This window comes from Pseudorca crassidens, chromosome 5 (assembly GCF_039906515.1).
Source record: "Pseudorca crassidens isolate mPseCra1 chromosome 5, mPseCra1.hap1, whole genome shotgun sequence".
NCBI classification, from domain to species: domain Eukaryota; kingdom Metazoa; phylum Chordata; class Mammalia; order Artiodactyla; family Delphinidae; genus Pseudorca; species Pseudorca crassidens.
This window is the reverse complement of record NC_090300.1, coordinates 141109962-141124338: the sequence shown is the minus strand read 5'-3', so window position 1 is coordinate 141124338 and position 14377 is coordinate 141109962. Positions and strand designations below refer to the sequence as shown.

Sequence of the window (14377 nt, the reverse complement as noted above, 5' to 3'; positions counted from 1 at the left end):
GGGCCGCAATGCACTTGCGCCGTCGTGCAGCCCCGCCCCCAGCGGCGGAGAGCTGACCGATCTCTCCCGCCCCCGCGCTCGCGCGTTCCTGTCGGACGAGGGTCGCAGTGCGCCTGCGCCCGGGCAGGGGTTGCCTTGGCGACTCGGCCTTTCTCTGTTTTCCTTCTCTCGCCCCCCTGCGGTTCCCTGATCCGCGCCTGCGCAGAGGACTCGGCACGGAGGTGGCCGAACTGTGGGGAGCGGCCGGAGTGGGCGCATGGAAGACCCAAGGTCGAGGGCCAACCCCAGTCCCCGGGCTCGAATGAGAAACAGACTCCACGAGGGGGCAGGTCCGGGTCCCGGGCGCCGAGGCCCAGGCCTGAGGAGGCCGCACGGGCCTTCTGTCCCTGCTTGCCCTTCCCTTTTCGCACGGAGGCGAAACCTGCAGAGCTGGAGTGGCGTCAGTCCCTCCCCTGCTCCCTCCTTGCCTCCCCCCACCTTACACTGCGGGAGGTGCGCGCTGTGGCGCGTGTGCTTGTGTGCGTGTGCATGTGAGGTTTGGGGGCTGGTTGCGCCTACAGGCGAGGTATGGGTGCTTGTGTGCACGTGTGCAAGCAGGTGTGCGTTAGAGGTCTGTGTGCAGGTTGCCCGTTGGCAGTGGTTTAGGCTGGGAAAAAAACTGCGGAGAGGCTGTGCCCATAGCAAAGCGATGAGGTTATAATAGACCAGTGGTGTGAGTCACTGACAGATGATTGTGTTTCTTTCCCACAGATTATCTAAAGACACAGGGAAAATGGTGGAAAATTCACCGTCGCCATTGCCAGAAAGAGCGATTTATGGCTTTGTCCTTTTCTTAAGCTCCCAATTTGGCTTCAGTAAGTACTTTCCTGATGGATGGCCAGGGCCTTTCTCTGGTGTTCAAGGACAGGAAATTACTGCATTTGTTTGTAGAATGTGTACACAGGAACTGTGATTCTTTCTACCTTTGTCTCTTTTCGAGAAAACCTGGAGGGAACTCTTGTCTGTTAAGAGTGTTCTACATGCCAGACATGAGCCTGAAAGATTTAATCTCAACAGATCTTTAAAATGCAGCACCAGTCAAGATTGCAAAGTGAATGCAACTTGGTCCCTGCCTTTAAGGAGGTCATGGTTTTGTGGACAAGACAGAGGAGTAAATCTACAATTCTCTATCAGTGTGATAAGGACCATGGGCAGCCAGTGTCGAGACAAGAAATCAAATTGGAAAGTCAGGGAATTCCCTGGGGGTCCAGTGGTTCGGACTCTGTGCTCTCACTGCCAGAGCTCCATTCCTGGTCAGGGAACTGAGATCCTGTGAGCCACACAGCAGCGTGGCCGAAAAAAAACAAAAAACCCTGAGAGTCAGAGTGAGCTTTCTCCCAGGAACTTGGTCTTCACCAATAAGGAGGAAGAAGTGGGAAGGCATTGTGGGGTTTGGAAATGAGTAATCTGGTGTGGCCCCAGTGCAGCCTGTGGGAGGGACAGCCATCAGGTTATAGAAGTCAGCTGCACTTTACATCCTGGGTCTCAATCAGTCCCCATAAGGTCCCATTTTACAGATAAGGAAACTGATGTTTACTGAGACACGATATTCCCAGAGTCACACAGTGGGCCCCATGTCTCTCCCCAAAAGGATTTGAGAATTAGGGGGAAAAGTGGGTGCCCACAGCTTTTTAGAATTTTGTGGAAACCAGAAAGATGGAGTGGTAATGCTTCTGAACCCTAACTACATCAGTATAGCCAACCAAGCTGTTGGCCAGGGGAGTCTATGGAGCGAAGAAGTTACGACTTGAGTTCAAATCCTGACTCCTCCACAGATTAGCTTTGTGGAGGACTGTTTAGTTAATTTCTTTGGTTCTTCAGATTCTTCATCTGTGAAAGGATGGTGATGTTTATCAAATGCTTATGAAGCATAAGACAGTCCTGTGAGATAGATATTGTCATTACTGTCCTCATTTTGCAGATGAGAATACAGAGGCACACGGGGCTTAAGTAATGTGCTCAAGGTCACACAGCCAGTAAATGATAAAGCTGGAATTTGAACCCAGGCACGCTGGGTTGACTTCACTATGCTACCTCTTATGTCTGTTGTGAAGATTACTTGCCGTAATGTATGCAGAGCACTTAAAAGAATGCATAGGAGCAATAAGTACAGGTTTCTCCCACAATCCAAAAGTAGAGACCATTCCTATGAAACCTTTCGTAAGCAGAAATGGCGTAAAGCAAAGAAACGATTACCTTAGGGCACATCTTGCTAAGCAATGCACAAGATAAATTGAGATAATGCACTCAATTTGATAAAGATACTCGGTTGAGATCAAGATGTTCACCGACACAGTTCAGAGCTATGGCGGTTTGATGCTGAGATGCTGAGTGTAGCTCTGGGGAAGGAGCCCAGACATGCCACACTCTCCCTGCTCTGGGTGGGCACTGCCGGTATCACGGCTCCCTGCAAAACAAACACTGAATGCTTTTTAAGTAAAAGCAAAAATCCTCTTCAGATTTCCTTTGGTTACCGAAGACAGTTAGCTAACGTAGGTCTTTCATAAAAGCGCAATGGCTTAAAGCGAGCTTTCGGAAAGTGGGGATACCTGTATTTATTCAGTGTTAGCTGCTGCTGTTATCGTTATCATCAACACCATTTTTGTAAATCCCTGTTCTATAGAGTTATTTGAAGGGTTAGAAACTATGTATTTAAATAAAAGCAATGACTTTAAAACTTAAATCCAATAGTACCCACAACCAGAAATTAATTCTGCAAATTTTTCTTGCGTACTTACCATGTGCCAGCCACTATTACAGGCAAGGGAAGAGCAAAACAGCCCCCAACTTCCTGCTTTCACAGCTTTCATTCTGCTAGGGGGGGATTGCCAATGGACAAATTAAATAATTAAACATGCAGAATGTCAGATGATAATGTGTGCCATGGGGAGAAATTAAGCCAGAAAGGAGGAATAGAAGTGGGAGGAGGTTGCCATCGTTAAATACAGCGGTCAGGTGGTGCCTCACTGAGGGATGAGTTGTAAGCACAGACACGAAAAGTGAGAGTTAGCCATGTGGCAATCCAGGGAAAGAGCCTCCCAGAGAAGAGCCAGTGCAAAAGCCCGAGGAGGCCAGTGGTTTCAAGGAACAGATGGAGGTCAGTAAGGTTGAAACCTGAGACAGTGAGGCAGAAAGTAATAGGATAGAGGAGGTCAGAGGCCAGTAGCCAACAGTCATAATGAAACTAGGTGGTGGGTACTCAGGGGTTACATGAGTCTCTCTGTACATTGAAATATTTACTGATTTAAAAGCTAACTGTCTTAATCTGTTCAGGCTGCTATAACAAAGTACTGTAGACTGGGTAGCTTAACCAGTCGACATTTATTTCTCACAGCTCTGGAGACGGGGAAGTGCAAGATCAGGATGCCAGCATGGCTGGGTTCTTGGTGAGGGCCCTCCTACGGTTTGCAGACAACCACCTCCTTACCGTATCCTCGTATCCTCATGTAGTAGAGAAAGAAAGGACACTAATCCCATGATGGAGACCCCTCCTTCGTGACCTCATCTATACCTAACTGCCTTCCAAAGGCCCCACCTCCAAATCCATCACATTGCGGATTAGGGTTTCAACATATTAATTTGGTGGGGGGGGGACACAAATATTCCGTCCATCACAGTAGTTATAGATTGTGGTAATAGCTTTGAGGGAAATAAAGGGAAATGACAGGGAGTAATGAAGGTGTGGTAGGTGGGACACAGCTGGGAGAGCAAGTGATTGGGGAAAGCCTCTCTTAAGGTGACGTTTGAGCTAAGACATAAAGCAGGCTAAGGAACCATCTGCATTGGAAGAGCCAAAGGAAGATCGTTCCAGGCAGACAGCACTCACTGTAACTGCAGTGACCCTGCGTCCGCAAGATTGTTTGAAGCACAGAAATGAGACACTGTCCAGAGCTGGAGCATAGTGCGTGAGGGCTGGACATTGGAGAGGCGGGCCGAGCCAGGTCGTTCAAGTTCTTGCAAGCCCTAGGAAGGATTTTCGATTTTATTCTAAGGGCATCGAAGGATTTGAACTGGCAAGTGATAGGGTCAGATTTGTCTTTTTGGAAAATCTCTCGACGCTGTGTGGAGAATGACTGCTCCAGTATCTCTTTCTTCAGGGTTGGAATGACTAGATCCCACTCTGAAAACCTGGGAGTCGTCTTCACTTGTACTTTTCCTTCTCCGCCAACTCATTCATCTGCTGCTGCCACTGAGCCTGCCGGGGTCTCACTTCTTCCACAGGTTCATCCTACATGCAGCCGTCACAGTGACGCACTTGAGATCCAGACGTGGACTTCCCTGATTAAAACCTCTCGTTTAAGCCTGGATGGTTATTTCTCTTGGTAGTCTGCTGTAACTGTAAAGTTACCAACAAAATATCCAGTTGTTCCCCTTGCCCAGAGCGTAAAGTCCATGTTCCTCACCCAAGGTCTTCCATGATCTGGGACCAGTTCAGTTTTCCGGCTGGTTTCTCCCTGCCTCGTACTTGATGCCCGAGCCACTCCACACTGCCTGGGGTTCCCCCAAATATGTCGCCTCCGCTTCATGTCGTTTCCAGTGCTCTGGCCGCTGCCTGTAAGCCCAGGTTCTCATTCCCGCTCAGTAACGTTTAGCTGTGAGACCTTGGGCAAGTTATTTACATTCCCTGAGCCTCAGTTTTTTTCACCTGTGAGTAAGGATTACTAGCACACACCTCAGGGGTCTGGGGAGGGTCCAGTAAGGTAGTGCCTGGGAAGTTCCTGCCACTACATTTGACTCGTTTCTCTCTCCCACATGACTGTGAGAATAGAGACCATGTCTCATTTATCTTTATAGCCTCGACCTTCTCATATTGCCTGGCATATGGCAGATGTACAGTACATATTCATTCACTTAATTAAACTAAGCAAATCATTTCCATTTATGAATTCACATTTGTTTCCCCACTGTTTGTATTTCTTTTTTTTTAATAAATTTATTTATTTATTTTTGGCTGCATTGGGTCTTTGTTGCTGCACGTGGGCTTTCTCTAGTTGCGGCGAGCGGGGGCTACTCTTCCGTGCGCGGGCTTCTCACTGCGGTGGCTTCTCTCGTTGCAGAGCATGGGCTCTAGGCACGTGGGCTCCAGTAGTTGTGACACGCAGGCTCAGTAGTTGTGGCTCCCGGGCTCTAGAGCGCAGGCTTGTGGCGCAGGGGCTTAGTTGCTCCGCAGTATGTGAGATCTTCCTGGACCAGGGCTCGAACCCATGTCCCCTGCATTGGCAGGCGGATTCTTAACCACTGCACCACCAGGGAAGTGCTGTTTGTATTTCATTAATCTTGAAAACTCAAGCTCCACGCCAGTTCCTTGCCAGCTTTTCCCTCTGCCATCTACCACACCAGCTCTCTCTTCAGATCCCCAGCGCTCTCTCTGTGGTGGTTGCTGGGAACACTGTTTTCTCATATTTCCTTCCTTCCTATCGTCTGCAAGCCCAGCATTTTCATCTGGCTAACCCCCTATTCATCCTTTAGGCCCCAGTTTAATGACTTCTCCAGGAAATCTTTCCTAACCATTCACATCACCGCCACTGTGGGCTGAGGGCCTTCTTATGTGTTCCGATATCCTCTTTTGTTACTCGCTCGTTAGCACTTATCAGAGTGTATTGAAAACACCAATTTATTCTTCTCTATTCCTTGCTCAATTTTAAGCTCGGAGAGGGCAGAGGCCATCTCTTTCGGGTTCACCATTGTATCGCACACTCCTGACATAGAGAATTCCGTAATACATACTTGTTGAGAAAAATGTTAATCCTTCATCATCACTGAGACAGGCTTGAAATTTCTCTCTGCCACTTACCTTGGACAGAGGATGTAACATGTCTGAGACTCCAGTTCCTCCTCTGTTAAAGTGGCTTAATACCTACTAGGATTGTTTTGAGGATTAAATGAAATGATGCATGTAAAGTGCTCAGAAGTGTGCTTAGCCACAGTGAGTGCTCAGAGGTTGGCTGTTATAATAGAGGGACAACAGTAAAGGGTGCCACAGAGACCCGAATTGAGGGAAATAAGATTGTGCTCTAGGGGATAAGGCATGTTGTGGATCAGAACAAGGGTAGATAAATTCACCTTTATGCCCCTAAATGTCTGCACTTTCAACCCTGTGGGGATGAAGTGTTGAACACCGACTACGTATAAAGCAAATTGCTAGGTGCTATAAGGATTACAACAATTACTAAGGCATGATTTCTGCCCTTAAATTGCTTAAAATACAGTGTGAGTAGTGGAAGTTAAGACATGTTTTTTAAAATAACTAAGAGGAGTTGTTTAATGGGTATAGAGTTTCAGACTCACAGGATGAAATAGTTCTAGAAACCTGTTTCACAGCAATACAAATATACCTGACACTACTGAACATTACACTTAAAATGGTTAAGATCATAAATTTTATGGTTTGGTTTTGTTATTTTTTAATTTATTTTTGGCTGCGTCGGGTCTTAGTTGTGGCACGTGGGCTCTTTCGTTGCAGCGCGTCAGCTTCTCTCTAGTTGTTTTATCTGAACCTTGATAGATTGGATGCGTGCCTTACTGACCTTTTTCCCTTTTTTTCCCCTCTTCTGCAGTACTGTATCTTGTGTGGGCTTTTATTCCTGAGTCTTGGCTAAACTCCTTAGGCTTAACCTATTGGCCTCAAAAGTAAGTTCAATGTATTTCTTAAATAAAGTAAGAGTATATCAATGCTGTTTTGAAGGATCAGGTTTTTTCTTAAGACTTATACAAATCTTATATTTATTCTTTTAAGATCCATAAATAGCCATATAGAAATTTAAAGCTTTTTAAAGACGATTATTTATACGCTTCTATTTAAAGATGGTGGACTAAATGCACATCTTTATCCCTACTTCCTCCCAAAATCTTGTTAAAATAAGCCCATAGAAAAAAATAATTGTTAAGCTATAAACCCACAGGAGCAAATAACGGGATAGCGGAGGTGTATCAGTAAAATCTTGGGAAGTGGATTGCAGATAGGTGAGAGGTGACTAACTGAATGTCCACTTTCCCACATTGCTAAAGCAGGGAAGCCAGCCAGAGCCTCTGTGCCCACAACACAGAGAGGCCCAGACATTGGAGGTACGGGTACCTCTTTAACATGGTATTTCTGGGTTGGGCTGAAAACAGTGTTTAAAGAGCATTCAACCCTCAAATCCCCCTCCTCAGCCCTTAAAGCTGGAGACCAACCCTCCCCTGCAGAAGACAGGAGGTTTATGCTCTGGAAAGGCTGAGTGAGAGTCTCTAGTCTGGGTGGACACTAGGTCTAACTAGGCACGTTACTGAAAACAGGGATCAGTGAAAATCTGCGTTGCTGAATAGTGAGATTCCTCCCAAGCACCTTTCCTCACTAGGCTCTCAGGCTTGTGGTTGGCAGGCTTATACCACCCGCCTCCTCCCAGCAAGATAGGAGGGTCCTCCCTGAAGAAGTTGACCAGCTCAAGAGAAAGGGTCTTTAATTTCTGATAATTAGAGATCCTCCAATGGAATGGCCAGGTCTCCCATAGTGTGGGTCTCCAGTTGGCCATCCCAGCCCGCATATGCACAGTGCTTCCAATTAGCTTGTTAGTAGTTCATCTTTATTTTTACTTTTATATGTCTCTCCAGCCGCCTCCCTGCCTTCCCAGTACTTCATCTTTAAATATGAATGGGCAACTTATCAGACATTAAAAGAAAGCCTCTAAAATGAAATACAAGAGAAAAAAGCAAAAAAAGAAAAGAGAAAAGAAACTTGAAGAAAATGGAGACAATGCAAAGAGCAGAAGAAAACTTTAAAATAAAATCCTCAGAGATAAAAAAAATTATAACTATGAAACAACAGGATGCTATAAAATAGGGAATGTTCAGAGAATGACTGCATTTGGAAATTATAAATATGGTAGCCAAAATTAACATTTTAATTGAAGGTTTAGAAGAAACACCAAAAGTAATCTCCAGAAAGTAGGACAGAGTATAGCAAAATAGAAAATAAAGAAAAGATGAGGAAAGTATAACAGCAAAAAAGCTCTTAGAAGTTCCAGAAAGAGAAAACAGTAGGGAAGAAATTATTAAATAATGCACCCAATAAAACATGTGAGGTAGAGCATTTGATGTGTTTAACTGTATTAAGAGGCATACTAGATTCTATCAGAGAATTTGAGGACTGAGTATTGATAGGTACATGGGAAACCAAGCAAACAGACAAAAAGTAGTAATTAATTTCCAGGAAAAAAAAAATTGTACAAGAAGACATAATAATAATACGTTACAGTGCTCAGTTTCAAACATTTATATATACATCTTTATCTCCATATTAGGATGTTCAGAGAAAATGTCTGAAGTTTAAAAAGTCAAGAAATAGTAATAGGAGTATGTTGTGTAGGAAGGTGGAGGTAAACACCAGAAGAAACAGCTTAGGTGCTGAAAGTGTTCCCTGCTGGGAAGAAAGACACCAGGGCTCAAACAGGCGTACAGGATAGCAGCTTCACTGTAGGCCAATAGAACTATTGGACTGCCTTTTAGGTACATGTATTATTTCAGTCAAAGCTAAAATTAAGTTTAAAAGTGTATTAACTTGGTGATGAACTGTAGAGAACTGCAACTTTTTAGGAAGTCTGTTACCTACTTTAATATTCTTTTCTGCAGATACTGGGCAGTTGCACTGCCTGTGTACCTCCTCATTACTGCAGTGATTGGTTATGTGCTCTTATTCGGGATAAACATGATGAGTACCTCTCCACTCAACTCCATTCATACAATCACAGGTAAATTTATATCAAAGGAAAGTGCCGGGGGTTGGAGGAGTCGGGTATTGACACTTTTGTCAAGAAAAGCAGGGACTTCCCTGGTGGTCCCGTAGTTAAGACTCTGCGCTCCCGGGACTTCCCCAGTGGCGCAGTGGTTAAGAATCCTTCTGCCAATGCAGGGGACACGGGTTCGATCCCTGGTCCGGGAAGATCCCACATGCTGTGGAGCAACTAAGCCTGTGCACCACAGCTACTGAGCCTGCACTCTAGAGCCCAAGGGCCACGACTACTGACCCCACGTGCAGCAACTACTGAAGCCCACGTGCTCTGGGGCCCATGTGCCGCAACTACTGAGCCCCACATGCTGTGACTACTGAAGCCCATGCACCTAGAGCCCGTGCTCCACAACAAGAGAAGCCACTGCAATGAGAAGCCTGTGCACTGCAACAAAGAGTAGCCCCTGCTCACCACAATTAGAGAAAGCCCGCATGCAGCAATGAAGACCCAACACAGCCCAAAAAATAATAATAAAAAAAAATAAACCTAGATCATTAAAAAAAAAAAAAAGGCTCCGCACTCCCAGTGCAGGGGGCCCAGGTTCAATCCCTGGTCAGGGAACTAGATCCCGCATGCCACAATTAAGAACCTGCATGCTGCCACTAAAGGAACCCACATGCCATAACTGAAAAGATCCCACATGCTGCAACTAAGACCCAGAACAGCGAAATAAATAAATAAATAAATATTTTTAAAAAAGAAAAAGCAACAAAGAACAGGCTGTAGTAATTGACGCACATCAGCATAGTAAAAAAAACTGGGAGAAATAAATACGATTATACCAGAGGAAGTGTTCACATGGCACAAATAAGCTGTCATGAATATGCTGTTTATTACACTAGTTAACAGGTATATTTTCCCATAAAAACCACAAGTATGTAATATGTTCCTTGGCAACTTTGCCTGAGAGAAACTTCTTTTATCCTAAACAAGCTGTGTTGATCAAGGGATGACAAAGAGGTCCATACAGACCTTGTCTGGGAGGAGGAATTTGGGGGTGTGTATCCTCAGGATCACTGTGTACACCTGACCGCAATTAAGTGGATAGAAGAGCCACGGCATGTTTTCTGTAGTTGTTGTTAAGTTCTTTTATTTCAAGTCTAAAGATTAAAGTAGATTCCTGGGAGTTCCCTGATGGCCTGATGGTTAGGATTCCCGGCTTTCACTGCTATGGCCTGGGTTCAGTCTCCTGGTTGGGGAACTGAGATCCCACAAGCCGTGTGGCATAACCAAAATTAAAAAAAAAAAAAAAAAAAAAATTAGATTCCTGAACTTGCTTGGATTCTAGGAAGCAAAGTATTTTTTAAGTTCTGGTATGATTTTTTAACTTTTAGATATTGCTTTTCTGATAACCTACTGTGTTCCCTGCATACTTGGCTGGAATTACAGCAAATAGACAATTTGTACCAAGAGGGGAAATTGTTAAGTTTGCATGAATGATTGTACCAAATGATTGAGGTGTTGCTATAATTCTGTTCCTATGAGAAATGTACAAATGGGGCTTGAATCATCATTGTACAGTTGAATGAAATATTATTTCTTTTAAATTTATTTTTGGCTGCATTGGGTCTTTGTTGCTGCACGTGGGCTTTCTCTAGTTGTGGCGAGCGAGGGCTACTCTTTGTTGCAGTGCAGGGGCTTCTCATTGCAGTGGCTTCTCTTGTTGCAGAACACGGGCTCTAGGCTTGCGGGCTTCAGTAGTTGCAGCACACGGGCTCAGTAGTTGCGGCACGCAGGCCCTAGAGCATATGGGCTCAGTAGTTGTGGCGCGTGGGCTTAGTTGCTCTGCGGCATGTGGGATCTTCCTGGACCAGGGATCGAACCCGTGTCCCCTGCTTTGACAGGCGGATTCTTACCACAGCGCCACTAGGGAGGTCCCTGAAATATTAATTTCTTACCCAAGTTAGAGGATGCAAAAAGTAACTTGGCTGATTTTTATTGTAATTGGGACATTTCTTCTAAAGAGAGAATTTAAGGGGCCTTTTAATTATGTTAAACATGGTATTTGTCATTATCCAAACGTTAGGCTAGTAAACTATGTGGTGGGTCTCCACAAACCACAGAGATTGTTGAAGAAATTGCTTGGGTAAACAGAGCCTTTTGTCCTCTTCTTACAGATAACTATGCCAAAAACCAACAGCCGAAGAAATACCAAGAAGAGGCCATCCCAGCATTAAGAGATATTCCTATTAGTGAAGTAAACCAAATGTTTTTTCTTAAAGCCAAAGAACTTTACACCAAAAACTGAATTGTACATAGACTAATACCAAACATTTATTACAAATTTTTGATGGAAGAATTTCGACCGTAGTAATTTTGACTGTCTTTCTGATTAATATCCAGTATTGAAATGTTAAAAAAAAGAAAGAAAAATGTAAGTTGAACTTCTCTTAGATTAAGTTCTATTAATATTATAAATGTTATCAAATAGTAGTTACTAATAGAGTAAATAAAATACTACATTACCATGTGGCAGGTGTCCCTCCAGAGAGGCATTCATGTTGTAATTTTCAAAGGGCAATTGTGTCCTTCCCACTGTTTGTTCTTAGAAGCCCAGAATTCAAACTCCTAGGTTTAGGAGAAGGGCACATTTAATGTGTGTCTCTGCCATCAGATTTGTGTCTCAGGGACGACTGCTTTAGATGGGGCAGTCGACGAAAGCTGCTGTGAGGAGGCAGTTGGGGTTGAGGTTTGATTAGCAAAAACAGGAGCCGTCACATAAAGATTAGAGGGTCAGCAGGGAGCTTCCAGTACCGAGCAGGCAAGACAGAGACCTTGGGTGGGAAGGAGGGAAGGAGCGTGGTGTGTCCTAAGGCCAGGAGGCCAGCAGGGGGCCTAGCGCTTGCTGCGGGAGGGTGTGAGGGCTGTGAGGACCAGTGTAAGAAGTCTGAGTTCATCTGTCAGTGTGATGGGTTTGAGTCCCTTCACATACTGAGCCATTAGGAGGCTTTGAGGAAAAGTGTGTCACGGCCTGATCTGTGTTTTTTAAAAGCCCCTGGGGGGAGTTCCCTGGCAGTCCAGTGGTTAGGACTCTGCGCTTTCACTGCAGGTTCACTCCCTGGTTGGGGAATTAAGATCCCACAAGCCGCTGGGTGCGGCCAAAAAAAATAAAATAAAAGCCACTGGGCGGTGGGTGGAGGGTAGGTTCAGGTGGGGGAATTGGGGACAGGGAAGAGTGTGGAAGTAGGGAGACCGGTCAGGAGACGATTGCATTAGTCCAGGGAGAAAATGCTGGCCGCGTAGAGCAGAGTGGTAGCTGTGGAGCTGCGGAGGAGCGCGTAGCTTTGCAGCATTTGTTGGAGACAGCTGACTGGGTAGATGGATCTGATTGTACAGGGTAGGCAGGCTACTGAGAGGAGTTGTGATCAAGAGTCATTCCTAGGTTTATTTAAATTACTGAACTGAGTAGATGATTGCACCTTCTACTGAATCAGACAGATTTGGGGAAGTGCAGTTGAGGGGGTTGGAGGATTTGGTAACTAACTATAGATTAGTTTGAGCAACGCTGCCGTATTAATATCTGGGTATGTCTCGTGTAAGATTAAGAAGCTTAGATAGAAATGCTTAAAAGAAACAAGCCACCCATAACTTAGCAGGCGTATACTCACAGTTGGCCAGGGGGACCAAATCTAAATTCATCTAGCACTCAGTGCCGCCTATCTTTTGATAACTTAAATCTCTGCCCAGGTTTGGAGCCACACATTTTAATTTATGCAAATTTAACTATATTTTCTGTATTTAAAAATAAAAAAGGAAAGAGAAAAGAAAAACTAATAATTTTAAAGAGTTGGGAAAACGAGGACTTCCATTTCAATAACCATATCCCTGCCCAGTAAGCATGAGATGGATAACGTGAATCTGCTGTTTCTGTTCCCTAATGAGTCCCAGTTCCTGTATTAATTTAGGGTAAGGGCACGTCACCACACTGAAGAGCAGTTTGAGGGGACCAGCCAACTCTGTCAAGGGTAGAATGATAAATAAATTGTGTCCTGTTTATACAATGGAAAACGACACTGCCATGCAGACAAGAATGAAATTACTGCTCTACCTAGCAACGTGAGTGAATTTCACAATGTCGAGCATAAAAAGCCAGATATAAAGGAATATATATATATATATATGTACACACACACACATATATATATGTATATATATATATATATATATATACTGTATGATGCCATTTATATGAAGTTCAAAATCAGGAAAATAATTTTTAAACCTATGGTGATATATATTAGAATAGTGGTATTAACTAGGAGGCAGCATGAGAGAATCTGCTGGTGATTTGAAAATGCCCTACATCTTGATTTGGGTGGTAGTTACCTGGGAATCACGTATGTTTAGAAAAATAGTTATTAAGATTTGTGCTCCTCATGTAAGTTATACATCAATAATGAGGTAAAGAACAGTACTATGCCCCATCCCCAGAAATTTTGATTCATTGTTCTGGAGCAGGGCCCAGGCCAGGGTAATTTTTAATGTCACCCAGACACTTATGACAGGCAGCCAGGGTCAGAACTTCTGCCTTCGTTGATTGGACTTAACTGACCCTGTGGTCAACCAGGGCAATGGCCATTCACTTTGGAAGAGAAAGTGGCAGTTAACAGAGCTGTCCTCTTCCCACCAAACTGGGGGCTGCAATTCCGTTGAAGGTCATGATCAATTTAGTGCACCTGCCGCTTTATACTCATAAAGAGTAAGAGACCCAAAGAGTTTCTGTGTATGTGGATTATATAGAGAAATTAAAGTAGAAATTTTAAAAATATTTGTTTATAAATAATAAACCTGTCACATTTTGTTGTATTTAAGTAACATTTTATGAAAAATAACTATTTTCCAGAGCAAATTTAGTGAGACAAGTAGAATTGTTTAACATTTTTGCAGATCTGTTTAACATCTGGCTTAAAGGAAGACAGCTGGGTTCTCATATCTGCATCTGCATTCTGTTCTGGTACCACATGCCACAAAGCCTCTGGAAAACCCCGCTGCATACTCACAAGAGAGTGAGTGTGAAGAAGACAAATAGCATCTTACTATTATTATGAAGATGGTTTTGACCTCAGAGACCCCCTGAAAAGACTACCCTTTGAGAACCACTGGTTAGTGGGCCTCAACTAGAGTGTGTGTGTGTACTAGAGTCGAATACATTATAGCGGAGCACACTGCACTTGGTAAATATCTTGATTGAACACCTTTTGTGGTCACTTCAGAGCCTCTCTGTCCCACGTCTTATTCCAGCCACTGATGCTGCTTTGACCAGATCCACACAGGTGCCACCTGCCAGTGCACCCTGGAAGCAGGGGGAGTTGACACCATAGGACACCACGGGCAGGCGTTAAGCTCCCAAAGGACTGGTTCTGAGCTGCCTTTCCTGAGCTCCAGGCAGGTCTTAGGAGCTTGAGCTGTGGTTACCATGGCAGTGGTGAGCTCAGTATTGGCTCCTTGTCTTTGTTTTGCTTCCTTGCTTCCCACTCCTCCCTAGTGTCACTTTTCAAATAAACTGCCTACACAAGCCTTTGTCACAGGCTCTGCTTTGAGGGGAGCCCCGGCTGACAGGTTTGTATTTTGTA

General features: G+C 44.4%; 1 protein-coding gene across 3 annotated transcripts; it reads left to right on the top strand.

Annotated features, from left to right (window-relative positions):
* The first annotated feature begins 82 nt into the window (after positions 1-82).
* PIGP (phosphatidylinositol glycan anchor biosynthesis class P) lies at positions 83-13996 on the top strand. Of its 3 annotated transcripts, none has more exons than XM_067739477.1 (5): positions 83-329; positions 751-854; positions 6597-6669; positions 8647-8765; positions 10922-13996. In XM_067739477.1, the coding sequence occupies exons 2-5, from the start codon at positions 773-775 to the stop codon at positions 11050-11052; spliced, it is 405 nt and encodes a 134-aa protein (XP_067595578.1). In that variant the 5' UTR covers positions 83-329; positions 751-772; the 3' UTR covers positions 11053-13996. The 3 variants fall into 3 exon arrangements, with proteins under 3 accessions (XP_067595578.1, XP_067595576.1, XP_067595577.1); XM_067739475.1 differs by having other exon boundaries at positions 113-270; XM_067739476.1 differs by having other exon boundaries at positions 198-221.
* Positions 13997-14377: the final 381 nt, after the last annotated feature.

Bases quoted from the DNA above. Each gene is read 5' to 3' on its own strand.
- PIGP (XM_067739475.1), top strand. The intron at 855-6,596 runs GTAAGTACTTTC...CCTCTTCTGCAG, and splicing joins AAGCTCCCAATTTGGCTTCA to TACTGTATCTTGTGTGGGCT. The intron at 6,670-8,646 runs GTAAGTTCAATG...TCTTTTCTGCAG, and splicing joins TTAACCTATTGGCCTCAAAA to ATACTGGGCAGTTGCACTGC.